General features: G+C 25.2%; 1 protein-coding gene across 1 annotated transcript in view; it reads left to right on the top strand.

Moving 5' to 3' along the window:
- Nucleotides 1-23,470, top strand: part of LOC129609541 (uncharacterized) — a 132,066-nt gene that overhangs the window by 89,901 nt on the left and 18,695 nt on the right. The window contains exon 2 of the mRNA XM_055521514.1: nucleotides 5,991-8,131. Within this exon, the coding sequence (XP_055377489.1) occupies nucleotides 6,259-8,131 (1,873 nt within the window). The 5' untranslated portion in view covers nucleotides 5,991-6,258. The remainder of the gene's footprint in view (nucleotides 1-5,990; nucleotides 8,132-23,470) is intronic.

Below are 23,470 nucleotides of genomic sequence, written 5' to 3'. Positions count from 1 at the left end.
ATAATATACTAATAGAGTTGTCGTTGTTTTAACCTCTAGAATACAAGTTAAAACTAATACGATTTCTAAAATTTTCAATATGAAATTTTAAAAGAAGAACTCGAATTAAGTTAAATTAAAAGATAAAATTTTTAAGGTCTGGATAGTTCATTTCTTTCGTTGTTCTTCTATTGGTATTTCAAAAATTATTTTCACTTTAATATTTAGAAAAAAAAAGAAGAGTGTGGTGAATAGAAAATCATGTTTAATAGCAAAATATTATTATAACATGCAATTATGTGTGTATAAAATTTTCTTTTTTTGTTTTGCAAATATTATCATAATAATTTCTTATCACTCTCTCATCACAAAATTTCGTTTTTCTCTTTTCAATCATCGTCTTTGTCTGCTGTTGTATTTTGTTGTGTCGCTTTTTGCTTTTATTTTTCTGCCGAATCGAATGTTACCATCATTTGCAACACTTTATGAAAAAAATATAATATATTAAACAAATATGTTGAGAGAAATAGAACAAAAGCAATATAGAGAAGACAAACTAACTCGAAAAGTATGGGAAATTATGGAGAAAAATACTTGCGTCTCTGTATTTTTGTAACAAAATTTGTTTTAAGCAAAAAATTCAATTAATATTTTGTTCGTTAACTTTTTATATTTAATAATTTTTCTTCTTTTCTTTTTTATTTTTTTTTTTTTGGTTATTGTTTACAAAATCTACTTTAATCAAAAGATCATTTAACTCAAAAATGAAATTAGAAAAACTTGCGACAGCAAGTCAATACAATTGTGTGGTAAAAAATTAAATCTATTGGAATGAGATTGAATTTATTCTACACAAATTATAGGTAGACAGCAAGAAAAAAAATATAAAAACAAAAACATAAAAATAAAAATTCTATATATTATGTACGTATATAGGATGACATTCATTTCCGTTTTGTTTCTTGTATTACCTATCCAGATATTTTCCAAGTATTTTGATTAAAATTCAACCAATTTCCGGCTCAAATGAAAAATTTTTCGTTTAAATATTAATTCTAAAGAAAATTAGAATTTTATCTAAAACCAAAAAAAATTAAGTCATTTTATATTATTACTTTTGCTAGGGACTACAAGAGAGAAAAATATGTAAGTGAATTTTTAATAATGAATAGAACGGTATACGTACATATATAAATAAAATGAATTATAGAAAGTAATAAAAGTATGTTAAAGATAATGGACAAAAAGACTGCCCCAAAACTTTTTCTATTAAACAAAAAGAAAAAAATAAAAGGAAACAATGACTATCTAATAGTTTGTCTTTTAGGTAATTTTCAAAAGCAATGGAATCTGAATAGATTTTAATGGAATTTTGAGATTAGAGAGTAAAAATTAGCATTAAAGAAACGAGAGAACAAAAAAATTGAAAAAAGAACGCAAATTATCTTTTTAAGATTAAAAATAAAAAGTATGAAAAGAAGCTAAATTTTTTTCACTCATGACTTCGAGTAAAGCATATAATGGTTTCTTTGTCGCTAAATGAATTGTGATAAAAATTTTAACTGGAATTCCTTCTAAAAATTACGTATATCTATTACTAAATTACTAATACAACGTAACATATATCTATTTAAAATATTATTCGTGCAAATTATAATTTATTTAAAACTAATTTTTAAAGAATTTAATTTAAAAATGTCTAAAATATCCACAAAGAGATATTGTGGTTCACTTATTAAATTAAAATTGTAAAGGTTAATTTAGAAAATTTAAATGTACGCTATTAATATCATAATCTTACATCATAATCATAGACAGTTGCCCATCTCCTTTTCTTATATCCAGTTTTGATAGAGAACATGGTTCATTTTTCTTTTAACGAACTATGGATCTGTCGAATGTAAATGTCAGGAGCTTTAGCTGACTTCTGAAAAGCTTTGGTTGATTCTTCTGAGGGCGGAGGATTCTATGGATCTGGCTCTTTAAAAAAATTTTTTTTAAGCAATCTTAAAATTTATATAAATACTAGGCTATAATACGTCTCGAATTGCCGTGAACTCTGAAGAAAGGGAATTTTTGCTATTATTATTAATTATTCTAGTCCTCTAATGCAATAAACTTTTCTTCTTTGTACACCACATAATCATACTATATTTTGTTTTTATTTAAAATGCAAGTGGCCTTCATGATCACGAGTCTAGTAAATTGTAAGCGTAAATACGAGCCGCCTAATTGTAATTTTTATTTTAAAATTATCAAAATCCATAAAATATAAGTTAATCATAATCTTTACAGTGCATAAAATTGTATTAAATTTGTTTTTTTCCTTCTGAATTGCTTTTTCCGGACATGAGGCCTCACACTGTTTTTTTTTTTTTCAAAAATTTCCTAAAATAAGAGTTGTAATTTTATTTGAACACATTCGTTGAGTTTTAATTGGTTATTGGAAGTACATATAGTCTCATGATAATTTTTTAGTTTTGTTAGTGAGAGGGAATCGCTTCTTGTTTTCAAAATAACGTTAATAGATGAAATAAACATGATAAAATATAAAGACTTAACACACAACTTAACTCACAAGTTATTTGAGCGTGAAACTATTCGAGTATAATATTATATATGGGATTAATTAGAGGGAAACTTAACTAAACCTGACAATTTATAAAGTTTTCAATAATTCCAAAGCAATTTGCTTTAAAATCAACCTTTCAATTTTCAGCTCCTTTTTTTCAAGGACATTACATTATAAATTAAGTTAAATCAAAAATGAAACTTCCAATGGACTTACATATATAAATTCATTTTGAAAAACATTTTTGTTAAAATCTTTTAAAACCTTTTGTCTTTATTTTTGTATTTTTGTTTTTTACTTGAAATGTAAACTTATTCTCTGATGCTGTTTGTTATACATATACTAATTCATTATTAGAGGGATTTAAAAATTTTTATATGGAACAAAATATCTAAAAAGAATTATGATGATTTTCAGAAAAAGGATATCTATTGTTAATTCAATCTCTGCTGTTCTTATAATAGCAAAATGAACCTGAAGCATTTTTAAATTGAAATATTCAATTTACAAGATATTTAATGTAAATTTTCCGGATATTTTATTGCATTCTACATTTAGGTATAAAGTAAAATGAAAAGGGTACAGAATTATAGTTTTTGTTTCTTCTTTTTTGCTTTTCCATTTAAATTGAATTTTTCTTATAGTTGTCAATTCAATTTTTCAAGTAAGCATGAAAATGACTTTTATATGGTGATAATATTAATAACCCAACAAGTTCAACTTAGTTTTAATATGAAAAAATGAACTACTAAAATTTAGTAATCTCTTATTAACATTTATACAGAGTATTTTGTATTGCCATATCTTAAAAGCATTCAGTATTTCCATTCTTTATTTTTCGGAATTTTAAATAAAAAATTTTTAAATTATATTTTATAGCTTTATTTAGGACTAGTGATTGATTTTGGAATATCACTCTGTGTTGGGATAAACTAAGTATATTATTTGATATTATATGCTGTTTCAAATTCTGCTTCGTTATATATAGTGTTGAATTAAAAATTTATTTAGAGTTCTGGCGTGAGTTTTGCTCAACAGTCTTTGCTTTGAGGAGTAAGAGACTGCAGTAAATCATCTATTGTGTGAATGTGAGGTCGGTGTGCGTTTAAGACTGAGAAAGTTGTATGAATGAATTGGAAGGTCGATATAGTCGGAAAACTATCCCTGTTGAAATTGTCATAATTATGTAAATTAGGATATAAATCATAAAAGATACTATGGATATAGTGAAAAAATATTGAAAAAATTGTCTTTATTTCCTATAACCACATTTTGGAAATAACAGCAAACTACAATAAATAATGGTAGCAACTTTTTATCGAACACTTCTTACTGTAATAGTTCTCATTGTATTTTTAAAATACATATTTCTCTTTTCCTCGTTTGTTGTAGTTGGTAATAAACTAAAAGGAATTCATTGTATATTTAAAAGACATTAGTATTTTTATGAAATTTAATTTGCTTTAATTTTTTTTTTTAATATCTCTGAATACTTAAATTCAATGCAATATTAAAATATAAAAATAGAATAAAATGAAATAAAGAAAAAAAAAGAAATGTTTTATACAGAAATGCCTGGAAATATGCACGTATGTACGAATTAACATAATAACTATATAATGTTAATGCAAGTAGTCGAAAATAATTAATTGAAATCGTCCAGTTTTCCAGTACCTTTAATATAGAATTTAAGAGTAACTTTATGTTTTACTTATAAATTTATTAAATAATTTTCATATTTTTAAGCTTTTCGTTAAAAAATTAGAGATAGGAACCAGTTTCGATTTCCAACAAAATGGCTGCGTAGTTATATACAAATCCTATCTATGGTGTTAACGGCATATCTGTACCGGTTCGAATACATGCGTAATGGAGGACATTCTTATGAATTCAATCCGTCATGTCTCCATTTAAAGAAAAAGTTTGAGTTTTAATAAACATTGTTATGGCATCTTAAAAATATAAAAATTTTGTGATCAATATGTAAAAGTCATAAAGACCGAATATTTGTAATTTTCTTTTTTTTTTGGAAAATAAAACTGTTTTGAAAATAATTTTAAATTTAAGGATTCTTATTGTAACAATAATCCAAAGAATAAAATATTAGATTACGCCTTGAGGTGTTTTTAAAATTCAATTTACGTAAAAAACAAATTACATTTACATGTTTATAAACGTGTATGTATGCAATTTATAAAAAAGTCATTCTGAAAAGAAGGAAAACACCAGGAGGAAAAAAGCAAAAAAAAAAATCCAAATTCAAAATAAAATTTTTTTTTGGGAACGCAAAAAAAAACAAATTACTTTTCATCACACATCACTTATTCTTTCAATTTTCTTTTATTTTATTTTATTCTGATTATAAGCAACTATACAAATAATGCCTATGTACAAAATTCACGCACACTTCTTTCTCTCTCAAAAAAGTGAGGTTTTTTGAAAGTACAAAGATTCCGTTATTATTTTCAATACTTAATCCATTCTTTAATATTTAACAACAAAAGGAAAAAAAAAATAATCAAAATAAAGTTGGGTCAAACCAATGATTTGTAAAGTAGCACTTTTCCCCTTCAACTACTGGTTTTAAAAATACTACTTTTAAAAATAGCTACTGCTTTTTCATTCATATATCGAAATATTTCAAAAATTGCATATGTTACATTTAGGGTGAGCCACCAAAAATAATTGAAAGTTAAAGACGTTAACATAATACTTGGATTCAAGGCTTAATTGCGTGAGTTGAGGAAAATAATTATACATTTTGATGGCTCGGAAATTGTTGTTAGCTTTTTGTATTCATAGAAATTTAGAAAAGCTAGCAATTTCGGAAATTTAAGAGTTAAAATTTCAAATTTTGTAAATTTCGAATGAGCATAACTTAAGAGGGTAAAAATGTAGGTTAAAAAAAACTTTCCTCCAGTGAAAGTTGGGTTTTCCTCCAATAAAAGTTCAAGCTTCTACAGATTATCATCTAGAAGAAAAACAGTTGGAAAAAAAACAGATTTTAGATAACAGTTAATTTTCATTTTGATTTTAAAGCCGTGGTAGAAGAAATCAACCACTACTTTTCTATGATCGCAATATTTGAAAAATGCTTATGGTATCGTTTCAATAAATAGTGATGAAAAATGGATTTTTTAAAATTTGGTACGGGTGAGATTAACAAAAATTTTCTTCTACTAAAATAAGTTGCGGTAAAAATCTGTGTACATAAAAAATTTTAGCTTTATATCTTTAAGGGTGTAGAAAAGTAGTTAACTTGTCCACGGACGGACGAACGGACGGAAAAAGTGAAAATAATAAGCACTTTTTTTGAGAAAGTGCTAAAAATAAATTCAAAAAATAAAATTTCGTAACCTTCTAAGAATAAATTTAAATTAAACGCATTTAAACTTTTTAAATAAAAAAAATATTTTATTGATATTTTTTTTCTTTTTAGAATTAAATTTTTTGCAAAACCCTCATCAAAATTACAACGCTTAATTGTTCTCTACATACAAACATATTAAAAGCATCAATATGAAAAACCACAAGGATTATGCAAATTTTCAAAATAAATTTAGATAAAACTATGCAAAATGGACTAGCATAACAGCAATTAAGTACAGGAAACCAATTTGAAAGTACAGCAACAAAAAAAAAAAAACAAAAATATAAAAAAAAAATTGCAAATTATTTTCTTCTTACTTACATGAATTGTTATAGAAATGAAAAATTTTCATTATGATCAAAATGACAATCAAAAGCTAAACATCACTTACGTTCGATTTATTGAAAATTTTACAATAATTTATGTAATTATTTTTTTAATATTACAACATTTATTTACAATAATACCAACAACAATAAAAGTAGAAGTAATTATAATTACAATAACAACAATAGCAATTATTAAAATTGAATCTCATCTATTTAATAAATTTCAATATTTGTTCTTATCAAACTTAAAAATTAATAATAATATAAAATTAGTAATAATAATTGAAATATCAATGAATTTTTTAAATAAAACATCATTGTTATTTAGTGGTGGCGGTAGCAATGATAGTATAAAAAATCACAGTATTAAAATTAATAATAATGACAGTAGAATACGTAATAGTAGTAGTAGTGTTCACGTAAAACTTAATAATATTAAAATAAATAAAAATGATTGTTCGTTAACAAAACTTTATAAAAATGATACATTATTATCATCATCATCATTACCAACATCGTCATCATCATTACCTTTACCATCATCAGTATCATATTCGCATTCATCAGAACAATTACCACCAACAAAATCAACGTCTTCTTCATATGCACAGGAAATTTTTGCGTCATCATCATCATTATCAACATCGTCGTCGTCGTCATCATCAACATTTTCAGTGGCAATAACGACAGTAGATAAAGATATTACAAATAAAACGTTAACCGCAACCACAATACCACAATATTCTATAAAATCAAGAAATTTTTCTTGTGATAATTTTTCAAATGAATATTATACGGAAAAAGATAATTTTAATATAAATCAAACAGAATATTCTCCATCCATAAAACATTTAAAACAAATTGAAGAAAATAAAGAACAACTAAATCATCAACAACAACAATTACATAATATAGGGCAATATGAATATCAGAAAACGGATAGAATAGGACAATATAATATTGAAGACATTACAATATCTGCTATTGAAATGGATAAAAATAATAATGATTATAATGATGATAGTAATAGTAATATAATGCATGAACAAGGAATTATTATTGATCAAGAACGTGAAAAAGAATTAGAAGATGATGAATTGCAACAAAAATTACAATTAGAAAAATCATTCCATACAATAATATTAGATAATACATTAAATGAAGATTTTAATGATGATGATAATATTGATGATTTATCAGTATTTGATATGACTAGTATGGATAATATATTTAGTACAATTAATACAAATAATTATAACAATAATCTCATAAATAATAACAATAATAATAATAATTATAATAATAGTAATATTCTTCTATATGATACAACAACATTTATACCATTTACAAATTTTACTTCATCATCACAAATAACATCATCATTATCATCATCATCTTCGTCTTTGTCATCAATATCATCATTATCAACATCATCGTTATCTTCAGCATCGTCATCATCAAATTCATTACATGGAACACAAATAACAACAGCAAATGATTTATTTGAATTAACATTAAATACAACATTAAGTAATTTTAATTATACAATATCTAATAATTATAATACACATATAAATATAAATGCAACGGTAACTGCTACAGCAACTGCAATATCAACAACTACTACAACAATAGAAGGAACAATTAATGATTCAAATTTTCATTATTCGGATCATTTTAATTGGAAAAATTTATGCCTTTTAACAATATTTTTTACATTCATTGTGATTACAATTATTGGCAATACATTAGTTATATTAGCTGTTATAACAACAAGACGTTTACGTACTGTTACCAATTGTTTTGTAATGAGTCTTGCCGTTGCTGATTTATTAGTTGGTATATTTGTAATGCCACCCGCTGTTGCCGTTCATATATTAGGTAAGTTTATTATGTAAATAAATTATTTTTAATTTATTAATTAAATAAGGTAATAAAAATTTATTAATTTTTATTACCTCCAATAATTTTTACAAAATATATAAAATATATTAAAAATATATTTGTATACATAATTATATTTTCAAAAAGTACTTACTCACATCACAAAGTACCTACTCACATCGAAATTAAATTAACTGAGCTATTCTGCTTTTCCTTAAAGTTGTTAGTTCATTTTATTTTAAACTGACCTAAAAAAACCTGAAAATTCTATTATACGAAAAAGGAGACCTTAAAAGTTAAATGCAGTATTTGATTAATTTATTGTTGGCATATGAAATTAATTGCATGACGTACCTATTTACTTTGTACGCAATACTCATCTTACACGTGTTATATCACTAAGGAAAACTTCCTGTCTTAAAATTTCTGTATACAAAAAATATAAATTTCAAAAAGTTCATAAAACCAGGATTTTACTGTGTAAAAAATATTATATAGCATAATCGTTAAGAACATTAATAATTTATTAAGGTTAAAAAAAAAGAAAATGCGTTTCTTTACGCATCACAAAAATATTTAAAATGGAACAGAAAAATTAAGAAAAAATTAGCCTTCATAATTGATTAGCAAAAAATTAATATACAAAAGTAAGGTATAATTTTAAAGGAAATTGAAAGAGAGAGACAGAAAAAAAAATCATTATTTTAATTAAAATATTACCGTGCATACCTATAAAATTTCTAACTCTCCTTTCTTACATTTCTTTCCTTTCTTTTTCCTATAAGAATTGAAAGTATAATAAAATGACTGGTTTTAAACTGACATAGAATTTTTTCGTTTCCTCATGGTTGAAGGTATTTTTTTTGTCCTTTTGTTGAACTTATAAGTATTTGACATAATGGTAGCTTAAATTGTACAATACATATTTGTATAAAGAAAGCCCCTCATATTGTTTCTAAGTCAACTAGTTATTGCAATAAGAGAGGTAAGAAAGAAATAAACACTTTTAATTTTTTTCAGTGTTTTGTCTTTGTTTATGTTTGTCCTTAAAAAAGGACTTGGTTTATTTTTTGCTCGTTCTTCTTTCTTGTTTTTCAAGATCTTTCTTTTGTTTTAAAATAAAGATTTTATCGGTGTAGAAGGGACAAAAATTTATTTTACTTAAAAATAAAATTATACGGTATTGGGTAAAGTAAATATACAGAGTGTGTGTCAAATGAAAAAGAGTGTTTTGTTTAATGTTCACAATAAAGGTCTATTTTCTACAAGTCTATTGATTTAATACACATATCTTACTATTCATTAGTCCTGTAACTTAAAATTTTTCCAAAATTTCATAGCTTCATAAGGAACAACATATTTTACGATCTGTGTAACGCGATTTTAGGAAAACTTTTCAAATTTCGTTTCATCTTAAACTAGATTATGTCAAACTTTTTTAAACAGAAAAATTTCTCCCTATTTCTAGTGCCACTACTCTTCATTATCAAAGTTAGATATAAATTTGTATACAATATTTTCATGAAACTTTTCAATATTTAAATGGATTAGAGAGGAGTTTACTGCTTAGATTGCTTGCTCTTAATTGGATACAAAATTTATTAATTACGCCGAAGTTAGTCAATGATCTTACATTTCGATATTCACGAACTAGCAATATTCATTTTGTTGTTTTCCGAAAATGCACGAAGAACATTATTTTAGATATAAGACGAAAAATGCAGAAAACATTATCTTATAACTAACTAAAGATTATCTTATAACGAACACTTAATCTTATTTCATATTTCGAAAAATTTGGCAATTTTATGTAGTGGTAATGAAATAAAAAATATTTAAAGTTTTTTAAGTACTATGAAATGCACATTGCGCTTAAACAATGAGACAAAAAGAAAGTTATCAGTTATTAAGGATAATAAGTACCTACATTGAAGATTATAGATTTGGACAACCGGGGTAGCAATGCGCTGCAACCTCGTATAAGGATCTATTGTGCCCCCCTGAGTGTCCCTCTTAGGTGCTGATGAATTGCTCTGCTGATGAATTGAAGCAATTTGTGAAGCGCGAAAGACTGTAACACTGTCTTTGTGAGAGTAAATTCCCCTAATATTTTCGTTCCTGTATTACATTCTCCCAGAAGGTGTACGAAGTTCTCCTCCCGATAGAATCTGCAAGTGTCTCCACTTTCTAGACCTACTGAGGTGCCCCCTAATTCTACAGTGACCCAACAGGATCCCCGTGAGAATTTTCAACTGATTCTTACCTAATTCTATAATCTTCTTAAAACGCTTCTGGTCATTATCTCCCAGACACTCTTTGGCCTGCCGCAGCCCTGGCAGAGCTCTTCCGAAATAGCCATTACCTTTTCCGTTCAACTGAACATATTATATTTTATGCGTTTTAGTTTTTTTTTTTATTTTATTAAATCCCTTTCGAAAAACAATTTTTTTTTTAAATTAAATAATTAAAGATTTTTATCCTGGTAATATTGAAAAAATGTTAATTGAATAAAATATATATTGATAATCGCAATAATCCCCCTGTTATTTATGTGAAATAAAAAAAAGAAGAAAGTTATTTAAGTCTTTCATAATACGCCAAAAAGGAGAAAAAAAAAACATCAAATAACATTGATTAAAAGGGAAAAAGGACATTTTTTGTTTCTTGTTTCTCATATTTAATATCGTATATCATTATTTTTCGCTACTTTTAAAAATAAATTTAAATGGTATAGGTTTAAGTTAAAATTCTAGCGGTCTGTTGTTTTGATGTTTTTGTTCTTTTTTTTCCAGAGGGAGAATAAAAGTATATGTCTTTGGCCATGTCATGGGTATTTCAAAATTTAAATACGTAGAATTAAAACAGTTATTAAATTTAAACATTTAATTTATTCTCAGAATTTGACCTTCTCTTTTAAGCTTTAAATATCCTTTTGTTTTTTGTATTTCGTTTTATTATTGAAGATATTTGTAATGTGCTGAAATTTACTTTGCCAAAAGAGAGAAAAAAAAATCTGATGTGGTCAGCACATAACGAATATTATAAAAATTTCTTTTAAATACTTCTTTCCAATTTTTAGGACATTAGTAAGCTTATAGTAAACATACCTAGAAAAATGTAAATTTGGCTCTTACTAGATTTTCGCTTTATGCTACCCGAATTCCCAGAAATGCTTGCCAGTTAACCAGAACTCAAATATTAAATTTCAAGAAATTTCATCAATTCGTTCCGTAGATATGGTGAAAAATGTAAAATCGGCCCGCAGATCAGTTTTCGAGCCCTGATCTTTCCAAAAATTTTTTATATGTTCATTGTTTTGATACGAGGAATTCAAATATTAAATTTCAATGAAATCGGTTGATTATTTCTCTTTATATACGCAAAAATGTATATTTGGCTCGTAGTAAACGTCCAGTTGCTGATGTCTGATTTCTTCCAAAAGTTAGGAATTTTTGCGGACGGTCGAGAAAAGCTTATATATGAAATTTCAAGTAAATCGGTTGAATACTTTCTTGAAAATGTTCAAAAATGTAAAACAGGCTCGCTAAAAAGTGCAGTTCCCGAGGCCATCAGGCCTATATCAATATTCCAAAAGTTGTTCAATCCGTGCCATGGTGGAAATAAACTTACATATAAAATTTCATCAAAATCGGTTCAGCAGAACCTGAGATACACGCGTACACACACAGACCGACAGACCGACAGACCGACGGACCGACAGGTTGCTAAAAATAGTTTACTTACACTTCCCTACTATGGAGAAGTTCCCTACTATGTTTACACAATACGGTCGGTAAAAATAAAATATAGTTAGTGGAAATATTTGCAAATTTACAAGAATTTCTGTAAAGCGAATTTAAATATCATATTGGTTGGAAGAAATGCGAACTTGCTATAAATATTTCAACAATTGATTTGTAACAAAAACTTTTAAAGTTATGTCATATATTTTGATTGTGATTTTAAGTGAAAATAAATTATGAAAGGCTATATTCAGTGAGCTCATTTATCGCTGAAGTTAAAATCGGAAATTATTAATAATTTTATTGTATATTAAATCAGAAGTGATGTTAAAAAGGGTGCGTAGAATATGGATGGCTTTCCCTCTGGGCAGTATTAAAATCCGTAAGAAAGTAATATATACGTTATAATTAAGTATTAGACAGTTCTAAAAAGTAATTATCATTTTCCAAAACCATATTTTAAATCAATATTATTTTTAATTTCATGCTGTCTTTGCAGATTTATATATTCCATTTACTATAGCCTATTTTATTTGAAAAAAATATTTCGTTTGTCTCGACCATATTTTTAAAATTAGGATTTCAATTCGCTTTAAAAAAAGTTCCTATCATGTATTTGTGTATTTGGTACAGTAGATTGGAAAATTTTATGATTCCTACCTACATATATAACTATCAATACTTTGCGTCCATAGAACATGTACATGCGGACAAAAGTTACATTTTCACATTTTAATTCCTCATTCTTAATTGCTCATTTGTATCTGATGGCTAGCAGGTAACCATTATCTTGCGGTCGCTTATGTGTTGAAGGCATCACAAGTTTATAAATGTACGAAAATATGATCATATTATAAATTTGAGTTCCATCTGTAACGGTGAGAAATTAACGTCTGAGATGTAGGCATAATTATATATTTTTGAACAACATTGAGTTCTGGATCAACTTAGCCATGTGTGTCCAAAATTGTCTGCCCACCCGTCCATTTAAACGCTATCTCGAAGGAATTTGATTTAAGTTCATCAAATTTTTTAAGATGGTTCATAATAATAAAATACCAGAATCCTATTATTCATAAAATCTTTATCTAAAACACTTTTTAATTTAAAAGTATATAAGAAGAGTTGTAGTTTTTGTAATTTCAATTAAACGTGGTATTTTACTCCTCTTACATGCATATAAAAGAGACCATACTACAAGTTCTAAAGAAATATTTCAAATTTTCTAAACTTAAATAGCTAAGTTACTTATTCTTACTATATACATTGATTATATGAAAACAAAATGAACCAGAAACAAGATGTAAAATTTCTAAAGACTTCTTTTGTCGCAAAAGAATTGAATTTTTGTTTTCCTTTCATTTTAACTTCATTTTGTACTCTTATTGTTGAAATTGTTGTTGAAATTGGAAAAAAAAAATACAATTTTAGTGTTCTTTCAATATTATAGCATGAAAAAGATGATCAATTGAGGGTGTTATAAAAAGAATGAGAAAGCAACAAACAAAAGAAAAAACATAAACTTTTTATTTTGAAAAGTTTTTTTTTTGCTTCATTTCTGTTACGTTTCGTTTAACTTTTAAATTTTTTTTTGAAATATTTCGGCACATACATAAGAAGGCTTCGACTCTAATACATGTGTATAATGTTCCTGCATTGTGTGTAGAACGTGTAGACAAGAAGAAAAATTTTTCTTGGAAATTTGTAAATTTTTTTTTTTTTGTAAATTTTTAGTTGTTTTTGTATTTTGTTTCTCTTTCCAAATTTCGAGACAAAAAACATTTTTAAAAGACTTTGTAAATTATTCGTTAAAATCATTTTCGATAAGAGAAATTAAAAGAAAAACAAAAAATTGTTACCAAAGAAAAACTTCACAACTTTCAGAACATTTTAAGAAAAAAAAAAATTTCTATTAATTTTATTCAGTAGGATTGTCGAATCCATGTGTTGTCCGTTTGAAAAAGTTCAAATAAAAAAATTTCATTTTCAGAAATATAAAAATCTTACCTTGTTAATTACTACTTAACTCCTCCATTCGAATTACGTTAGAGCTGCTTACTTCTAGTTTTTAAAATTTTTTGTTTTCAAAAACTCCGATATATTTTATATGGTTCCCCTAAATGTATGCAATGTATGCAACAAATTTTGGTAAAAAAATTTTTTCATTATCTTAATAAGTTGACCTTCTGTCCGATCATATCACAATTTTAACATATTTTAGAACCTTAAATTAAATCTGCATGTCTTTCTGTCCATTAGAAATAAAATTTAGTTGTTTAATATTCAGGGAGAACTATAACTCTAATATATTTTATATAACAGCCTTAAATTTTAAAAGTTATTTTCAACTTATTTTAGGTTCTAATAATAAGCCCCTCCGATCATAATGGTAACTGAAAAAATCTCTTATAAACATGAAGACAATTTAAATTCTTGATTAAATTGGTTTCTTGGCTTATACTTTCTATTAAATATATTGGAAATGCTTACAATTTTTTATTTAAAAAATTTTGTGAGATGATATTGTATCTTCAATGGCGAACATAGGATATCGTAACAGTAAAAGGAGGTTACAAAAATTTATTTGCTTTTTTTTTTGATTTGGTCCTTTAAATCCAAAGCAATTGTCAGATTTTCACTCATATAATTCCAGAATAAAATGTGCTTTTTCTTAAACCATTGTCTTGAGTTACTGTACTTTTTTTTATTCTTAAACAAAAAGAAATTTACCAGCAAAACCAAAAAAAAAAAAAACATAAAAAAATTAAATAAAATAATAAAAAAATTCTATAATATTGTTATACAAACTTGTTCATTTAATATAAAAATATTTACATATTCTCAATAACACATTTACACATACCACAACTTTTTTTTTTACTTTACCAACAATTTTTTAAGTTACCTTCAAACTTGTAGAATTCAAAGTACAACAGATATTTTTTTTCATACACAAACACATACATACACAATACATATATTATTGTGGAATACTTAAATAATATATATAGGATCAATTTAAGGAACAGGAACGGAATTGGTCTGAATCAAATGACTGTATTTAACCAAAAAATTGAATTTTCTAATGATTCGGAAACAATAAGTATAAGTTTAAGAGTTTGAATAAATCATTTTATTCCATATAGATAAAATACAATGTCATTACAGAAAAAAGAACAAAAATAAAAATATCTATTTACTTTCTATTTTATAAATTCTAAATAAGGTTATAAAATGAAATTTTGTAAAATAGAAGAAAATTTTAACAAACTCATATAATATTAGCTATGCATGGGACTGGAGAAAATGGAATTTTTTTTCTGGAATAATAAATAAAATCAAATTTAATTTACTCTAGCGGAAAGTAAATGAAATAGGGAATATTGAAAACGAATGTGTGGTTTAGTTTTATTTCTTTTCTCAGTAGTATAAGACTTTAACACTTAAGTCATTTATGGAAAACATGAAAATTGCTAAACTAATTTCCGTAAGTTTCAGTTACGGAAATTAGTTTAGCAATTTTCAACTCCAACAAATTGCTAGAGTTCCGTAAGTTTCAGTTTTTTCAACAAGAATTGTGAAGCATTGAAGCTGCTGAAATATTGAAATGATGGAATAAACAAATTCTATGATTAGCTGGTTGTTTTATTATTTTGGTTTGCAGTGCCTCTAGCATCCGAAAATATCTATTCAATAGATATCTATTCAAAAGATAGTGTAAACTTATAAGCTGAATTTCTTGTCATATGAGAGAATTTTTATCCTCTCAAATTTACAAATTTATACAGTTTTCAATAATGGTTCTTGTTCAAGAATTTCCTAATTAATATAGAATATATTTTTCTAAATGCAAACTTAACATCTACCTATTATTAATGACCAAAAACAAGTCAAATTGACCGTTTGTTTACATTTAGGGGTTCACCCATCATTAAAATCTTCAGAAAGAATTAATTTGCCGCCTATGCTTTGTCCAATATAAGCACAATAATTTAGGACACATACACAAAGACGAAAATAATATATGACTTTCAAAAAAGCAGGTAATTTATAAATGGTTTCCATTGGTCCTTTTTATTTTATTTATTTTTTTGTGTATAGTATATACGATAAATGATAGTGGTAAATTATTAGAAAGTCATTCGGTATAGTTTGTGTAATTGAGGTTACAACATAAAAACTCAAAAAAAAAAATAAATTGTGAAGTGTATATTATATTTGAATCGAAGGTAATGTACGCAGTTTGTTTTAAATTTAAATTTTAAAAATAAAAGACTTTTGAAATAAATTTCATGCGCCCGGGTACACGTAATCCATTGTGCACATACTGTATAAATTTTAAAGCAACACGGTTTTAAATAGCTGAACAGTTCTATAGTAGACAATTATAATGAAAAAGATAATATTATTATTGAAAGTATTCTTAATTGCTGGAGTAAAATATTAGAAATACCATGCGATCAATTTCGGTGTAGGGAATATTTCTATAAAATGGGAAAAACCATATTGGATTAAATTTGTTGGAAATTTTTTTGAAAGTTCGAATTTTGCACAACCAAAAGCACATTTCTGCTCATCAAGACAGTTGAATGTTTTTTAATTTTAAAACCTACGCTAAAATACAATGACATTGAAATAAAAAAAAATATTTTTATATTATTTAATTGAAATACAAATTAAATAATTTTGGTTTTATGTCTAATTTCAAGGTAAACTATTTTAATAACAAGGAAAAGAACTATGAAATAAATATTAACAAAAAACTAAATACCATTGGGAAATATCCTTAATAAAGGACATTAGTGACAAAAAAGAAAAGTATATCGATTAACTTTTAAGCAACTTGAACTTTTTCAACAAAAAACGAAAGAGGAGAAAAGAATTTCGTAATTTTAGTTGGAATTTGTTAGCTAAGAAGAAATTTTTCAAAAAATTCCAAAGTGTTTTTCAACCAAATGCAATTAAAAATTCATTTGAGTATTGTTGATCCTAAAACACTTTACGTTTTAAATTTAAAGATGTAAAATTTTGGAACTCTAAATAATAAGGGGCCAGTATTATGTCATTTGTCAGATATAATTTTTTTCCTCCTCGTTCATACTCATACGAGTATGAACATATGCTCGAAAGGTATTATAAATTTGCAATGTCATTTGTGACGCTAGGAAATAATGGTCTGTGATATAAACATTTAAAATATAAGCATATGTTTTTGGAATAATGCCTAATTCGGGACCGATTTAACCATGTCCGTCTATCTGTTCGTGCGAGCCAACGATAATTTAAAAATTAATTGCGTTACGATCCACAATTGGTTTATTATAGTAAATAACAGTCGTTTTTAAATTGAATGATACAAAATTATATGAGCGGTGTGGCAATATCATATACTAATTAGTTAGTAAACTTATACGAATATCATAGACTTGACACGGTTAATTACCCTCAATTTTTATTTCTACGTTTCAGTATTTAAATAATGAAAAAAAATATTCTATGGTATTAGGACCTAAAAGGCGTTAGAGGAATGTTATTACTATTAATATTTCTTATTGTGAATAGGACAAACTTAAGTGTACAAAGAATAAAGTGATTTATGCAATGAACCTTGATCTAAAGATTTTAACCTCAAAATGATTTCATTGTTCAAAACAATTCGATATTACGATATAAAACTTACCAATAGATATATGAAAAAAAATATAATTAGAATTGGGTGTAGAAAATATACAAAGATTAAAAATATCATGGAAGTAACCATCACTGATTCAATATTGTGATTAGAAGAACAGAATACAGAAGCAAAAAAATCGATACAGAAAAAAAAACTATATAAACAATCTCGTATATTTTTGGCAATATTTAAAGCAATTTAATTGTCGCATGATCAGATTCAATCAAGATTGTTTTTTGTTTAGGTTTGATAAAAAGAATGGAAAATGGAAAAATATTTTCAATATTGTTATATTAATATTGATTTTTGTAGGATGAGCTTTAATAATTTTTTTAAAGACTTTCTTTACAAATGTAGTTGTAGGTTTTGCTTTATGCTACAAGGTAATATTGATATCTGATATTTGTATATGCATGTGAAGGTAAATTATGTAGTTAAGAGACCTCGGACAGAGAAAAGAAAAGAATATGTGAGAATATGTAAAAAATCACGCTACGTATAACATATAAACTAGTCATAATAGATTTTTCAACAAAATATAATTATCTAAATAAATAATTGAGGTCTATAATTATAAATATGTAGTAGAAAATATTTTCACGTTTAATAATTTTTGATACTTTAAATAGCCTGGTCATGCACAACAAATTTTTACAATCATTAAAATAATTTTAATTCAGGAATACGATATTAAAAAATAAATTTCAGTAATTATTACTGAAATTTTTTTTTCTAACGGTATTAATGTGCAAATCATCGTGTGAGTTGCCAATTGACGCAAAACTTATTTTAATTTAAATTTTCCAATATGTTTAATTGTAACAGAACAATGAAAGCACTAAGCGATTTATTTTGGTCGCAATAAAATAAAATTTTTCGAATTCATACCATAGAGCAATAGAATTGATTAAAATTTATATGACAACATTCAGAGTAGAGCGAATTAAATCACTACTGCAGATAATGCATATTAATATATGTTCTGTAAATAAGAATTCTCTCGCGAAAGGTTTAATGAGTCACTGCATCTCTAGTTTTCTAAGGTTTTTTCTTCTTCTACAGTACTCTGACAAACACTTTTTTTGTTGTTATTCGCTACAACTTTCGCACAAATGAATATAATATGAATTAATTCATGTCATGTAACTTAAGTAGTTATGTTTATTGACACCTTATTACATTTGTTTTTATTTGAATAAAATTAAATTTTAAATACAATTTTGCATTTAGTTCATAATTTAAACTTCAAAACACCTGCACAAGTTAACTCAAGCAGAATAATTTTTTTATACTACTCGTGTTAATTTAGAAAATTTTGTATTTATTTTTCAATAACGTAAATATATGTATGTACATACTTATATCTATAAATACCGTCACTTGAGTTTTCTTTTGCTCTATCTCACAATTTATTTATAATATGAATCAAAATTTTATTGCGAAAACTAACGAAAATCTAAAGGCAATATATACAATTTTGATTGAGAATTATTAAATAAATTAAATTAGTAGCAAAAATAAGAGAGAAGCAAAAAATCAACTTCTCTTTAAAGAAACAGAACAAATATTGTGTGATAAAACTGCAGAACAAACAAATTGTGCGGGTAAAGGAATGAATCAGCATCACTGGCTATTAATAATTTAATGTAACAATAGTAGAAATCAACGTAACGAACATGATCATAACAAACATGACTCTTCTTAGAATATCTAATTAAAATTTTTACTCTTCATCTTCATTTAATTAAAATACTGATTCTTCTTGCGAAATATTAAAAAAAAACAACGCTTATTATTTTGATGTTGAAATGAATATAAACAAGATTATGACTGATTATTAAAACCTAAAAAGAATATTGTTGTTTGCTTGAGGTCACAAGAAAATAAAAAAAATTCATATAAGCTTTATTGTACCTCCATTTTTTAATTTTATAATTTTCATATCCATTTAATTCAGATTTGGATTTAAGTGATTTGAAAATTTTTCGTTTTACAGAAATTTTCGGTTTATAAAATTTTCGCGTTCAAAAAACGCAATAAAATTTTGATTATGATGCGAAATATAACAAAACAGTTCTGGGCAATTTCTACTTACAGCGTTTCATATTTTAAGTATCTGCTTGTAAAGAATTCACAAAACTGCAAAAAATTTAAGTTTCGCAAAATTGCCGCTGACTTTCAAAATCAAATTCATGGTAGCTTTCTTATTGAAGAAATATCATTTTACAGATAGAGCAAAAAATAGAATAGAACAATATTAACGATATTATATAATAAATATTCCGATGGTAAATTTAATTAATTTATTTATAATTATTACGAAATATTTTGTTAGAAGTGAAAATAATTCGCTAATTAAAAAAATTTTTTTTTTATTTATTTAATTCTTCATAATTTTATTAATGTAATTAATGCCATGTGAAAACAAAAAACAAAAGAAACGTGAAACGAAAAAATATAAAACATTTTTTAACTCTTTTGTGTTGTAATTCTAAAAGAATATAAAACATATAACAATTGCCTATACTTATGCAATTTATGTGTGCTTATTATAATATACACGTGTATGAATATAGTAATTATACTTACTATAGAAATATTTGGAAGTTTAAATATTCATTAATGACGATAAATAAATTAAAAAAATTAAGGAATATTATAATCGCAGTTGATTAAATTCAGCACATTTTATGATAGTAAAAATTAAAAACAAAACTGAAATTAAATAAAACAAATCAAAAGTAAAGTAACAATATAATTTTTTCAAATTGTTTATTTTGTGCCGAATTACTCATGAAAGACTATAACAGCTCTGATAGTTATAGCATTCGATTTTCTTTGCTCGCCGTGTTTTAGAATATTTTTTATTTAAATTTGCAAAGAAATCAGACGGGCAGTGTGGAAGGGGAAATGCAAAATATTTTTTTAATTTGAGCTTTATTAAATTTAACGGTAAATTTATTATTTTACATGTGAACTTTAAAGTTTTATAGATAAAAAACATCTTTCATTGCCGCTTTTTTTAAAAACGAAATATTCTCTTTTTGATAAATGCGATTTTCAGCGGCGAAATGTCAGAATTCTTATAGAATACACGTATTAAAAGGTGACTGCCTAGAATTTAGTAAAATTACCGCAGACGGCTAGATATTGCCATATGTTTTACCACTGGCGTTTTGTTTTCACATTATCTGTACTTACATGTGTGTCATATTTATTATATTTATTATATTATGTGTGTTATATTATATTCAAAATACAATGCAGTTTATTTCGCCGTTCCACTGTTATTCTGCGTAAACAAATGAAATCGTCTGCCGTTACCGTTCACTGCTTTGGTTCAAATTTGATATTTTTACAATTCTGCTTCTAAACTCCATAAAGTTGTGTAAATATAAACTATGTAAACCAAATTTTAGCTTCTTTTTTATAAAACATATTTGTTTCAAAAGCAAAAATTACCAAAGCACCTTTTTCACTATTTTCCATTGAAGAGAAATGTGTTTTTAAGAGCGTTTAAGAGAAATGTGATTTTAGGCGAAGCATAAGTATATTTCGAGTATATTTTTTCAATTCACAAAATATAATTTTCTTAAAAATATTAAAAATTGCAAATCGAATTGATTTTTATTAAGTAAACCGAATAAGATGAATTAGTTATTTCTCCCGTAGTAGAACCAATTCAAACACATATATTGTGTTTACGTATAAGAAAGTATAAAAAATTAGAAAAAAAAATGTTTACGCCATAAGTATTGAATCGCAAAATTTACACACACTTAACATGAAATGTCATTCTTTTTTTTTGTTTTTTTATTCAAAATTTATTCCTTTAATCCTTTAAATGATTGATATGTTGTATACATCGATCTAATCTATTAACAGAGTGTTCACCACTAATATTTAGAATGATTAGGGTAATTAATAAGACGTGTATTCTAAATAAACACAAAAATAAAGTTGCTATAAATTGTGTTTGAAAAAAATTAAAAACTCACTTTATTTCAATTGATTCAAAGTTTTTAAACTATTCAGGATTCAATTTATTTAACACTAACATCACATTTTGTTATTACCTTTCTATTAGCATGCTATTATCTTCCGCCTTCATTCTTCATATCAAATTAAAATCTTATAAAACAAGTGAGTTTGTTTAATACATTTGGAAATTGAACTTATAAATATTGTTGTACGGGATTGTAAAAAATTATTCTCAAATATTTTAATAATTCTTGCAAAATTTTTAGATTTTGTATAAACAAAGCGTTAAACATGACACATCACTTTCCAACTTTTGATATAATAATAGTTTTCGAACATGTCACTTAATTTTGTCGCATACGAGAAATTTTCAAAATTTATAAGAAATTTTGTTATACACGTTTTACATATTAACCTCAAGGTATTTGAGCTTTCGTAATATTGTATTAAAAAATTCAGAATTTGAATTGCCTTTCGTCGTCCCTTTTTTAGATTTTTTTTTCATAAAATAATTGATAATTTACTATCGTTAGCGAATTTCGAATATAACGATCCATCTTCATTAGAGAATTGAAAAATTTTATATACACTTATGTTTAGTATTTTACAAAATGAAAATATGTAGTATAAGTAGGGTGTACAAATATTTGGAGGAAATAAAAACCACAAATTTTCTGAAAATATTTTATACTCGTATTTTTGATAACAAGAAAAATCCAAAAAACAAAAACAAAAAAAGGCAAAAACAACAAAATAAAGAAGAAAAACATTTGATTAATGTGGTGTACCAATGTCATTAACGTCAAAAATAAATTAGAGAGAAAAAAAAACACGCAAAATAATTTTTTGGGTCCTTTTCAATATGAATGCTTTAAATACATACACAATGTATGTACATAAGTATGTCCGCATGCATTAAAGTTTATTCTATTTTTTTTCATCAAATTCAAAATAAGTAAGAAAAAAAAGAAACAAAATTATAAACTAAAAAGGTTCTTGCTCAATTACTTTTTAACACATACCTATATGCAGTTATACTTCATCATTATTTTATGGTTGATTCAACAAACATACATACGTTATATATTTATATAAACACATAAATATAATCAGTACTTTCATATTTTAGGCCTAAAACAAAATAACATAAACACAACTTTATACATACATACATACATATGTACATACATATATAAAAAATATCAGAACTTGGAAATTTACTCTTAATTTATTGAAAAATTGAACTTTTTTGTTTTTGTATAGTTGCTATATTTGTAAAAAAATTTTGATAATATTAAAATTAATTATCACATTATAATGAATTTTTTATTTTTAATTAATAAAATCATTGCTAAATAAAAATTATAAATTAAAATGTCACAAACATATGACATTTGACATATTATTTATTTGAAGTGACAAAATAACAGTAATTTATAATCATCAAACATAATCTTGTCATTTACTTTTTTTTTTGTTTTTGTTCAGCTGAATATTGTGTGTCGGTATATCGAATATGTATATAGGTATGTATATATAGAAATGAAATTGAATGTAGGATGCTCAAATAGAACAAAATCTTGTTTGAATCTATCGGAGTTTTAATTAATTCTATAAATATTTGAATCTGGTCACAATCATATTAAATAACTGAAAAACTTTAAATAAAATCTATTCTTTCACAGATTATATACATACATACATACATACACATGTATGTAATAATTTTTTTGTCATTAATAATACCTAAAAACTTATTGCTAATTAAATAATTTTTAATTATGATTTTAATTATTACTATGTATAGTATATGTTTAAGGGTACTAAAAATATACTATACATTGTATTAATTATATGTACAGTAATTGCATTAAAGAATCCTATTCAAAGAAATTTTTCCAAAAATAATTAAACCAGATTATTCAATTCATTTATGTT

The sequence above is a fragment of the Condylostylus longicornis genome, unplaced genomic scaffold, assembly GCF_029603195.1.
Source record: "Condylostylus longicornis isolate FDR11 unplaced genomic scaffold, ASM2960319v2 ptg000040l, whole genome shotgun sequence".
Taxonomy (NCBI): Eukaryota; Metazoa; Arthropoda; class Insecta; order Diptera; family Dolichopodidae; genus Condylostylus; species Condylostylus longicornis.
The sequence above is the reverse complement of the archived record's forward strand: the minus strand, read 5'-3'. Positions and strand labels throughout refer to the sequence as shown.